At 38.2% G+C, this 12,573-nt stretch overlaps 1 protein-coding gene across 11 annotated transcripts in view; it reads left to right on the top strand.

Annotated features, from left to right (window-relative positions):
- Positions 1–10,417, top strand: part of ESRRG (estrogen related receptor gamma) — a 408,336-nt gene extending 397,919 nt beyond the window's left edge. For all 11 annotated transcript variants that reach the window (XM_074897224.1, XM_074897225.1, XM_074897226.1 and 8 more), the window contains one exon: positions 6,706–10,417. In XM_074897224.1, the coding sequence (XP_074753325.1) occupies positions 6,706–6,950 (245 nt within the window). In that variant the 3' untranslated portion in view covers positions 6,951–10,417. The remainder of the gene's footprint in view (positions 1–6,705) is intronic.
- The last annotated feature ends 2,156 nt before the right edge of the window (positions 10,418–12,573 follow it).

Genomic DNA, 12,573 nt, shown 5'->3' with positions numbered 1-12,573 from the left:
AACCAATACTTATTTTGCCAATACAAATAGCAAGGTCTGTTAACTCTTTTGTGCAATTTTGTACAGAGGGTGGTACAGCATAGAAACAAATTTTTAAAAGAGGTTGTTGCCGCTCTAGTCAGAGTTTTGAACACAGTTTCTTCCTCATATTCCGTTTTCATGTAATCGAATAGATGGCACCCACAATTCTTAGAGAAAATAAATAACTCTGCTACTTAATGTTATCATTAAGCAAATGTTAAGCAGCGGTAATCAATTTATTTTTTTTTTCTTTTTCTGGTAGTTGATCTAGGAACTGAATGCCTTTGAGATATTTTTCACTTTGTTATGGACTAGGTGGCTATTATTTATGTGTTAGCAGTCTGAGACTCAGGAATAGCGAGAAGCGATGCCAGCCCAGTGGCCAGCGGGAGGATGGAGCCCCCGGTTCCTCCCTGCTGGGGCAGGACTGTAAGGGGAGCACTGTGCTGCGTCGGCCATGGGCCAGCTCTGTGCTGACCAGAGGATTTTCTGTGTAGGAAAGCAACAGTGTGAACCACTGTGTCACCAGTACAATTGCTAGTCTTCACTGTTATTCATCCTGCCTTTCCATAGCACTAAACTAGTGGCTGTCAATGGTAATTATGGCAATTACTTGCATCTTGTAGTGGATAAAAAGGATTTTGAAGCATTCATTCATCATTTTCTTTTATTTGGTATCTTACCCCCCAGCTCTTATCATTCGCATTCCCCTTTTCCAGAGCTTTAGTAGCCTTATCAAGTAGATACTCAAACAAGTTCGTAGTATGCAGTTTGTTCTGCATTTCAGAAATATTCCCTTATTTATTGCTTTCACTACCTGTCCTAGTGGAAAGTAAGCCATTTCAGGGATTAAAAAAAAAAAGGTGGTTTACTGTGTTTTAACTTACTTTATGCCTGTGGTTTTAGTTCATCACTAATCCCGTTAGGCATGTTCCATGAAGTAATTTCTTTTCTTACTAATCTTCATTCCCTACTGTGTTTTAAAAACTGTTTTGAGGCTTCAGTTTTCATGTGTCTTCTTAAAGTAGGCCAAACCAGTTCAATCCAAACTAAGACCTTGTTCACTAAAATCAATCATACAAGCCTTTTGCTTTACTTTTTTGGTTTCCACTGCCTATAATTCCTATGGACAAGGAATTCTTAATTTATTCCTCTTTAATATCCAACATACATTTCAATTGAAGTGTCTGTTTCCAATAGAATAATGCAGATGTCAGATCATTTTTGCCATACTCTTTTGCAAGGGTAAATATTCTGTTTATGTGCTTGTCTCTTAGCCTAACCATGCAAAGCCCAGCAAATGGTTCTGTTCAGGAAAGACAGACAAATAGGTCGTCAAAATCAAGTATATTTGTTGACCCTACACAGGGAGGAATTAAGTATCTGGGGCAGTTTCAATCCTACATAGAAAAGGATGGGAATTCTTGCTGGGTGAGGGAACCAAGAACCTAGTTTGATTTGCTATTGACGATTTCACTCTATCTTAAGCAATATGCTTTTCAAAATATCACTGTGTTGTGTTTGTCATAAAAATTATACACAAACACAATGTGGTCAAGTACTTTGCAAAAATGCAAGTTTCCCTGTGTAAATCTGGCATACATTTCAGTCAGGAGAGGAAGGGATTCTGTAATTCTGAGAACAGTTCACCCTTCAGTAAACACTGTGGTGGTTTTTGTGGGGTTTTTGGATTGGTAATACAATCTAGATAATAAATTCCTCTTATTTGAGACATAATCCAGATTAGGATTTTGTTGTTCTTACGTAAAGCAAAAACCATTTTGCCTGCTGTTCTTACTCTTCATCCATCCAGTTTTTCCAGGATCCTACAACTTTCTGAAGTGATCTATCCAGTTTGGGTTAGTGAACTACTCAGCTGTATGGAATCAGAAACACCACAGTGATTGGTGTCTTTCAAATACTTGTTGATATTCGCCTCTCTGATGTGCTTTATCAGCATCTTAATGCGTGGATTGGCTGCTGCATACTCCCTGCTGCTTGATTCACTATAATAATTTCTTCCTTTGTGCTGCTGGAATTTTCTGACATGAAGAAATACTTTATTTAAGACCCCTGCGTTTCCCCTGCTTCTTAGTGATGTTATATACAGAATACATACAAACCAGCCTTTAGTTTTCCTCAGAGCAGTATTTTGAGAGGTCTCCTTGCCCTCAGTTCAGGTGCTTTCCAGTCTTTAGCTAGTTGTCACCCTTTGTGGTGTTTTCTAAATGATTCCTGGGTGGCTGGATGTTTGTTTGCTGTATTTGAGATGAAGCTTGAATTTTAAACAAGGTAGATTGTAATCTGAATTTCTGTCTGGACCTTGTGGTGTTTTTCTTGGATGAGAACTCTAGTTTTCTCCCATTTCTGCACAATGATACGATCAATCAGCTAATCAGAAGAGGTACAATTCTATTTTCCCATCCTGTGATGGTGAAAGATGGCATTTGCAAGGATAGAACGAGATTCTCCAAGCAGAACTCAATGAGTCAATGTCCTCATCTGATGATCTCACTCTCTCCCATCATATTAACAATTTTTTCCCCTGCTAGACTGAAATCCCATGTTCTCAGCAGCACATTGTATCAAGTCTTGTGTTTGTCTGTTGAGCTCTTCAGTTTCATCAGTCTGGGATCCTTTTTTTGCAGGGCATTTATGATAAAATCCTGCTTGCTTTCAAAAGACAACATTTTCAAAGTACCCTGTTTAATTTCATTGTCTATATGGGCACTGATTTTTAAGTGTATTACATCTGGATATTACCTGTGTAGGCTGTAATTGGGAGTTAGGCAGACTGTCTACAAAGCCACTCCAAAAAAAACCCAACCCAAAACCAAAAAAGGGCTTTTCTTGGTATAGGAAGAACATTAAAAATCTTTGTACCTAATTTATGGTTCAATTTCACATGGTCTGTGGAATATTTTATTTCTGGATTATCACACACATTCAGTGTTTCCTTTAATTATAGTGGTTCTTGTTGACATTGCCCTTTCTTACTAGTGAGGATTGGGTTTATCAGCAATAAACTAACCTGCTCTGAATTCACTTCTACATCTTCCAGTCTGTAGTTACTGAAAAGACTTCTCTTTTCTTTTATTTTTCCTCCTCTTTTCCCCTTGGCTAGTTCAGCGTTTTCAACCATTTTCCTTATTTTCAAAGGCTTACACCTGAGGGATTAAGATCTACATTCGTTTAATATCAGGAATAAAGTGGAAGTTCCAGACTGCAAGGCTAAAACTTGAAGAAGGATCTTTGCAGAGATTAATATTTTCCTGAGCAATCTGCAAGCTGAATCGTGGTCTAATTAAATAGCACAGATTTAGTGAGTTTGCATTTAAACATTAGCAGACCCTAGAATGGGTAAAGCTGAAATGAGTCTGCATCTTTTCCATGAATGGGAAGTTAAATTATCATAGTAATTTGATTAAATCATTTTTAAATCTTTCAAGCTAATACGCCATTTTAAAAGAACAGTTTGAAGTCTTAATCACTGTTTGGAAGTGCTCTCTCTCTGCTATTTTGTCTTACCCCATTTCCTGTTCTTACCCCATTTCCTTGGGTGCTTCCCAAGTCACAGGTTCCTAAACTGCTCTGTGGACTGCTGTTTGGCAGCGGAGCGCTTGCATTAGGCCAGTGGAGAGCTGGCTGGTCACGTTCTTCCCAGCTGCTAAATTGATTTCAAAGACAGCAACAAATACGTTAAATGCTTCAGTACTATTACTTTTCCATGTAAGCAATTGCTCTGTTTACCGGAGGGATGGTATACAATCAACCTCTGCAAGGAGAGGATAAGATCCCTTGTTTTAAGATGTTGTCCACACAGTGGAAGAGTCTGAGAGCATGGAGTGTAATAGCTGTGTCAGAGGGCAGGGTTTGATTCACCTTCCATTCTTGCATTTTCTGGGAGTGTTCTCTTCCTCTTTTCCCCTCTCACTCAGTTTCTGTGTAAGAAATATATAGAGCATAGATATTCCTCACGCTGCAGGCCAAATTGCTATCCAAACTGCAGAGCTCAAGATCTCAGGGAAGTTTCATCTCTGTGCGAAAAATACATTAGCCTGGCCTCCATCTATCTATTTTCAAACTCAGACGTGGTTGCTGTTGCAAATACTGATTCAGGGAAGAATCAGACTAGTTTTATACAGGGTTAAAAACTAAACATTTATAGTCAGGTTCTCAAGAAAGACCTGTTGTCTTACGCAGTATCGTGTAAAAAAATTGTCACAAGAACTGTCAGTCTTTGATTCACCAAGCATTTGTTGCTGACAAAATGCTCCAGTTTGGTTCCCTGACAAATCTGAGTCTGGGGAGAGGAGGAAAAGATGTGTAATTTCTGCACTGACTGCATGGTTTATGGAAAAATTATTTGGAGTAGCATATTGTGTGTTCTATAGCACAACAGTCAATATCCAAGGACTTGGTAAAGAATCAGGGAGTAAAGACAACAATTTGTTTGCATTCCAAATTAAGCCCAGTGGCTGGACCCTTATGCTTAAGACATCAGTCACGTTTGTATGTGTGTGTTAGCATGTCTGTATCGATTACATCTGTTTGTAGGACACAGAATTCAGGGCTTTTCCTTTATTGACACAGAATTATTTAATAGAACTGCCGTATTAGAAAACTATCAAAAATGTACGAATTTGGGGAATGGTCTCACATTAATTAAAACTAAATTTTGCTAGAGGTAGTATTTCCCTGCCATCTTTTTTAAAATGTTGTAGCCATTTTTTTCCGTAAGAGGTGTTTTTGCATTTTTCTGCTTTCAGCACCTTGATGTGCAGTATCACATCCCTGCAGCGTATGTCTTAACTGCACGCTTCTTAGAGCATGTATTCGCTAAGACTCAGAATTATTAAACATGTAAAATTCCCATAGGACTCCATTATGTGTAATTAACAGATAAACTGTCATCAGAATCAATAAAACGTGCTAAATGATCCAAACTTGTATATAATTAAGTGTCTGTTTTAGAGCAGGAGCTGTAACTTTTATTTTTTTTTCTTTTCAATTTGCACATTTGTTTTGACAATAGAAGCTGGAACATTTTTGTTAACCTGTTATTTACTGGTTTGTGTTTTAGTTTACATGTTTGTGTTTGAAAAGAGAGAGGTGTTTACTATCTGGCCTAATTATCTGAGGAAACAGTTGCACGTCAGCTTTTAGGAAATTAATCTTAGATGCATCTTAATTCTCTGGATGTAATTCAGATATTTGAAGCACGTGCAAACTTTGATGTTATCATCAACAGGGTAAAACATGAGGCTTTGTCAAAATACTCTGATCCAGAGCATCAGACTGCTTAATACAGGGCTTGGAAACGATGATAGAAGTGGGTTCTTCACCATCTGACTCCTCAGTCATTGTTCTGTCTGGGAACAGGAGCTTTATTCCAAAACCAAAAATTAACATGCAAAGCAGCATTGTACTAACTAGAGTTTTCAAGGATATGCTTTCATAAAGCCATGTCCCAGTTTCACCCTGAGCTAAGCTTGCACATTGTAGCCTGTCCCTAGGACTTGTACCCTCTCGCAACAATTCTGTTTTCATATGGGGTTTTATTGGCTCTGTACGTCTGTCGACCATCCAAATTTTGGTAGCTGATAGGGGCTGTTTGGTGGTCTCTTTCACGTATGACTATTCTTCCTTACTTGCATTCACCTCACTTTGGACCACATCAGGGTTGTTTCAGCATTTATGACTACATAAAAGTAAGAGAATTAGGGCTGCTTGTCCAAAGTCATCTCAGTATGGTCCAGTAACTGCATGTTCTCGGGGACATCTTCCCTTTCTGTATCTATGCTGTTGAGGGTTTTACAGTTATTTCAGTTAGATCTTTTCCTTCTATTTCACACTTCCATTGCTTTAATCTTTTCAGGTCATGTAGCAGTTTAGTTTAGTTTCTGATGCGCATTGTGTCTAGGCTTGTCACTCAATACTTACACCACCAAAACATCTCACCTGGAAAAGTACAGGGCAAGGTGCTTGCTCTGAGTGATTTAGAAAAAATGCAGAACCCCAACAATAACAGGATAAACCCCCCTCTGAGTGGGTGGGAGAGAAGGATTACACCTTGTAGGAGATGTTAGCTTCACAGAACAAAAGCCGTTCAGGAACATCCTAAGTGTTGCCTGTCTGAATGTGCCTGAGGGAGAAAAAATTTGCTAAACCTATCGGGAAATCACATCAAACCTGCTTTTCCCTTGTGTCAGTGCAGTGGTCCTAATCCCACGATTAGCTTCGCTGAGCAGTGGGTAATGACCATGGCTTCCAGCTCTACAGCCTTGGAGCCTGACACAGAATTTTACTGAGCTTTTCCATAGTAGGGCAGTCATTCTTGCTTCCCTGATAAAATGCAGACCTCAATTCACGCAGCCCTTTGGCACTGTCATTTCTTCAAAGGAGTAACTGTAAGAGGTGGTTTATGGAGCAGCAAGGGTGACTGTTTTACTTGTTTGAGGAGGATGAGGAGAAGGATTACTTACACAAGAGTTAATGATACATTTGTTGTTCCACAGTCGTTCCTGATATTTTCCTGAAGGACAGTGTAGAAATTAGTGGGTAATTATCTTCCTTCTTTGTGAAGAAGGATGGACAGAACCAATGACAGTGTTACGCAGCCGTAGTGTTATCTGACTTCTGGTACACCAAACCGAAACCTCCTGTTGCTCCTTTGTTTTGCAGACTCGATGCACATAGAGGATGTTGAGGCAGTGCAGAAACTTCAGGACGTCTTACATGAGGCTCTGCAGGATTATGAGGCCGGGCAGCACATGGAAGACCCACGTCGTGCAGGCAAGATGTTGATGACTCTCCCGCTTCTGAGGCAAACCTCCACCAAGGCTGTGCAGCATTTCTACAACATCAAACTGGAAGGCAAAGTCCCCATGCACAAACTTTTTTTGGAAATGCTGGAGGCCAAGGTCTGACTAAAGCATCATGGGCTTCCCCATCATGCACGTTTTAAAAAAAAAAAAAAAAAAAAAAAAAAAAAAGGGAAAATAAAACAGGATAATAATGGCAAAGAAACTTAGTGTTTAATTAAGGAAAAAATGACTGCACTGATATTTAGCAGCAAGACTGTGAAGCAGCTTTCAACTTTTTCTTCTGTGTCTTTCTGATGCAGTTTTTCTTTTCCTTTTCCTTTTCTCTCCTTTCCTTTCTGTTCTTTCCTTTCCTTTTTCCTTTTCTCTTTTTTTTTTGCTGCTGAACTTTTTAAAAGAGGTCTCTAATTGAAGAGAGATGGAAGCCAGGCCTGCCAAAGGATGGAAATCCATAATATGGATGCCAGTGAACTTATTATGAACCATAATGTCCCCAATGACAAAGGAATCAAAGAGAGAACCACCGTACCTAGCAGTACAGTACAACACGATGAACTGACTGAATGCAGTATTAGATTTCATAGGAGCAGTCTCTAATTAGAGGACTAAGCGACGATGCATCGGCTGCTTCTTATCATTGCATTTTCCATCTAGATCAGTTACAGCCATTTGATTCCTTAATTGTTTTTTCAAGTCTTCCAGATATTTCTTAGGTTAGCTACAATGTAACTTTTTCAGGGAATAGTTTAAGCTTTATTCATTCATGCAATACTAAAGAGAAAGAAATACTGCATTTTTGTGCTGGCTTGAACAATGATGAACAATAATGAAGGACAAATGAATCCTGAAGGAAGATTTTTTTAAATGTTTTGTTTCTTCTTACTAACGGAGATTTTTTTGTACCAGCTTTACCAGTTTTCAGCCATTTATTAATGTGGGAATTTATCTTACTAAAGCAATAGTCGAAGGGAAGGTGCATATTATCACGGATGCAATTTATGTTGTGTGCCAGTCTGGTCCAAAACATCCAGTTTCTTAACATGAGCTCCAGTTTATAACTAAATGTTCACTGACTCAAAGGATTAGATTACACCTACAGTATATCCAAGTAGTCTAACATATAAATACTCCATGTCAAATACCAATCTGTAACAGTGTTAGGAGACAGCGACTGTACAAAGGTATAGTTGCTACGTGATTTCTAACTGCTTCAGTTGCAAATGAACAAGATACTGCCTGTTTGCAAAATTATAACCTCACACGCAGAAAAACCCTATGAACCAATAGTAGCTTAGAGGCAATAAGGCAAATGCCGACGTTTGCAAAATTAAGAAATCAGAGTAGTAGACTTCTGACCAAATTGAAGAATTTAACACTTCTATACCTTATTTATTGATTTAGATTTTATTTTGTAAATGGCAATCTTTAACAAGTAGCTAAACCAGTATATGTGCTTTTCAACCAGTATTGTCACAGCATGAAAGTCAGTCAGTTTCAAGACTGTTACGAGGTGTAATCTAATGTATAAACCGATTAGATGCCCCCAGAAAACTACAGTCGCTAAATAACCAATAAACAATAACCTCCATCAAATGCTATACCAATGTACCAGTGTTAGTAGCTGCTCCCTGTACTATGTGAACATCCTTATTCTATGTACACAGATGTAATTAAAATTGTAATCCTAACAAACAAAAGAAATGTAGTTCAGCTTTTCAATGTTTCATGTTTGCTGTGCTTTTCTGAATTTTTATGTTGCATTCAAAGACTGTTGTCTTGTTCTTCTTGTGGTGTTTGGATTCTTGTGGTGTGTGCTTATAGACACAGGGTAGAATTAGAGACAATATTGGATGTACAATTCCTCAGGAGATTACAGTAGTATATTCTATTCCTTACCGGTAATAAGGTTCTTCCTAGTAATAATTAAGAGATCGAAACTCCAAACAAATACTCGTTATGAACAGATACACACTGAAATCATAATATTTTCAAAACAAGGGATAATTTCTGTAACAGTTTATTATAGAATACCAATGTATAGCTTAGAAATAAAACTTTGAATATTTCAAGATTATAGATAAGTCTAATTTTTAAACGCTGTAAATATAGCTTTTATTCAATCATCTCTCAGATGTTGTTATTAACTCGCTCTGTGTTGTTGCAAAACTTTTTTGGTGCGGACAAGTTTCCAAAACTATTGCTACGTTGTGTGCTTTAAACAAAATAACAATGGGCTGATGCTTCATCAGCCTCGTGCTAGGAAAAAAAAAAACAACTGTGTATCTATCATTAGCTATATGGGACTATATTGTAGATTGTGTTTTCTCAGTAGAGAAGTGACTGTAGTGTGATTCTAGGTAAATCATCATTAGCAATTCATTCAGATGGTCAATAACTTGAAATTTATAGCTGTGATAGGAGTTCAGAAATTGGCACATCCCTTTTGAAAAATGACAAAAAAAAAAAAAATTACAACTCCTGGGAAAAAGGTGCTGATTCTATAAGATTATTTATATATGTAAGAGTGCAAAAAAAAAGTTTATTTTCCAGAAAGTTTGTGCAGGGTTTAAGTTGCTACTGTTCAAGTACACTATATATATATAAATATATAATATAAATATTGTTTTTGCTGTATCACATTAAAGAACTTGGGCTTCAGGGTCAAAAGCCAATCAACTAGAAATATACAAAAACACAAAAAATGGAGATGTGTTAAAGGCACACGGTGCAAACTTTAGTTTTCATTTTCCGTAATTTTTTGGAGCTGCAAAAGAACAAGTATCTCAAGACTGTAAAAACATTACCTGAAACTTAGCTAAAAGAACTGCACGGGCTTTATAATGTTGTTCATCTTAAACCTTGCTGGAGAAGAGTTCTTTCAAGACCACTTACTTAATGTGAAGTGTTGGGAAAATTTCAAAGGGTGTATGTTTTAGCCATAACGATTTAATTTCTATTTTTGCTTCATTTTTTAATTTTTTCTTATTTAAAGCAATATGATTGTGTAACTCCCAGAAGTTACACATTTGTTTCAATCAGATCAGATTGTTGTATTTATTCCACTATTTTGCATTTAAATGATAACATAAAAAGATATAAAAAATTAAAACTGCTATTTTTCTTATAGAAGAGAAAATGGGTGTTGGTGATTGTATTTTAATTATTTAAGCGTCTCTGTTTACCTGCCTAGGAAAACATTTTATGGCAGTCTTATCGTGCAAAGATCGCAAAAGGACAAAAAAAAATTAAACTGCTTATAATAATCCAGGAGTTGCATAATAGCCAGTAGTTAAAAAACGAAACAAAACAACAAATAAAAACAAACATGTCTATAGCTGTAGATGGGCTTCACATCTGTATAGCAATCAACTGTATATTTTTGTGATGTGTATCATACCGTGTGCTCCAACCAATGTCCATTTGTGTAAATGTATTTATTTTATATTGTATATATTGTTAAATGCAAAAAGGAGATATGATTCTGTAACTCCAATCAGTTCAGATGTGTAACTCAAATTATTATGCCTTTCAGGATGATGGTAGAGCAATATTAAACAAGCTTCCACTTTTGATTGCTTTTATTTTATTTTTTGTGTTGTGGGGTTTTTTTGGTTTTATTTTCTTTTTCAGAAAAGGAAACAGGAATTAGCATTACCTTTTGTTACTTCCATTCAAAGAGGAGCCAGCATTATCACTTCTCCCTTAAAGTACAATATGAGTGTAAATAAGTGCTATATAAAGCCTTGTCAGAATGAATTCCAGTGTGGTACAAGACATTTTGCATACTCTTAAATATGCAAAATGTCTCATAGCACATTAGAATTCAGGCTGACAGGCCTTTATATAGCACTTATTTAATCTTAAAGCATCTTCACATCAACCTGCATTACTCAAAATCATTGCCTCTCTGTCAATGTCATAAAAGAAAACTTTCCCACTATTTTAAGATCACATTAATATCATTTAAAAGTACTTATTTGCTTTCTCCATCAACAACCGAGTCTATCATTCATTTCCTACTGCAGGAGACTCCTTTTGTGTGTTCTGGGTAAAAAAAAAAAAAAAAAAATGTATTATTTGATCCAGCTTTTCTGAATGGAAGTAAATAGCCACCAGAGCAATAATATAGATTGGTGTTAATGAAGAGCGCTGATAAGTCATCAAGATCCAGGGGGGTTAAGGAGCACGGCTGCAAACTGGCAGTAAATGGCCTCTCAGCCTCTTACCCCCGACAGGTGCGGGGTCAGCCCCTCTTGCATGTGGACCCTTCTGGAACCATCACAGAAGTGCTAATGTGTGCTTTTCTTGCTGTTTAGCCTATCTTGATAGTATTTTGTCTTTGTGTTTGCCAACATTATTTCTCACCTTCACTGCTGGCTGTTCTCTGGAGGTTCTGGCTGATGGCACAAGGCTGCTGAACAGAATGCTGCCACTCGGGGACGGGGATTGTTTCAGCCAAGCTACCAGGGCAGCACCAGTGGCTTTTTGTGCTTCACAGTCTTCCAGTAGCAGTATGCCTTGAAATGGGAGGGCACCTCTTCCCTGCTACCAGTACCTTCTGTATTTTAACTATCCTAAGAAATATGGCGGGGTTGAATAAAAGGAGCAGCAGAACAATAGTAAGATGAATCCTGTGTGGACTCTTCAAGGAAGGTCAGAACTGTTTTTTTGTGTTGACACGGTTGTGTACACAGGCATACGTACCTACGCACCTACGTATGCGTGCACAGAACTGGTTTTCCCTGCTTATTTAGTGTTCTGATTTCAAACTATTGCAAAGTACCTCCTCAAAGCAAAAGGTAGTACTGTACCATAACTTCAAAGTTAAAAAAGTAGTATCACAAATTTTCACGCACAAAGGGGGAAAAAAACCGTAAACACAGGTATTCCTAGTTTTCCTCAAAACGTAGTTGTTCCTAAATCGTTGGTGAAAGTCGTCACATACAATTAACAAAACCGTAGTTAATATCTCTGTACCATTTTTCATGAGAGGATCATGAAGCACCATACAGTCATAAATTTAGCATCACAGAAGAGAAAATACAGGGAATGCTGAGATGAAGCCACTTCTAGGGATGCAACTGCAGAGTTGTTTTGGTTTTCTTTCTGTCTTCTCCTGCCATTGTCTCTGCAGTATAGCCAAGGTGGACACAGAAATCCATCAGAAACGTTTCGGTAGGCAGAAATGTTTCAGTAAGTATCTGTGGGGAATTTGTCTAGGAGCACAAACCTGTCTAAAGTATGAAAATAGCCACTAAATCTTTAAAGAAAATTTTAAAAAAGGGCTTGGAGCGCTGGCATTCACAGCTTGCCCAGCAGGTCCTGCTACAGCTCTCAACTGCTGCATCCCCAACCTGTGGCTGCAGCAACACCACTGAGCTAAAATAAGGAGATGCCAGAAAGAGCCTTCCTGTGGTGGATATGGCTTAGCTCAACAAAACTACAGATTTTGCCTGACATGGCCTACATCGCCCTTCCTCTCCCCTACTCCCCCTCCCCAATAAAAGAAGCCATCCCAGGGTAAGAGCATGGGTTTGCCACTGTGGGTGCTTGTTTGACGGCCTCTGCCCCTCTCACCGCACCAGCCTTGGCTGCAGAGTGCTCTGCTCCTGCCATGCTCTTACACTGGCACCCGTGCCCGCTCACAAGCTGGCCGATGCTGTCAGTGCTGATGCAAAAGGAAAACGCGCCACTTGCTGAGCTGGCTACTAAATGGCGTGTGATTTTT

Source organism: Athene noctua, chromosome 1, assembly GCF_965140245.1.
Source record: "Athene noctua chromosome 1, bAthNoc1.hap1.1, whole genome shotgun sequence".
NCBI classification, from domain to species: Eukaryota; Metazoa; Chordata; class Aves; order Strigiformes; family Strigidae; genus Athene; species Athene noctua.
This window is presented reverse-complemented; position numbering and strand designations above follow the sequence as displayed.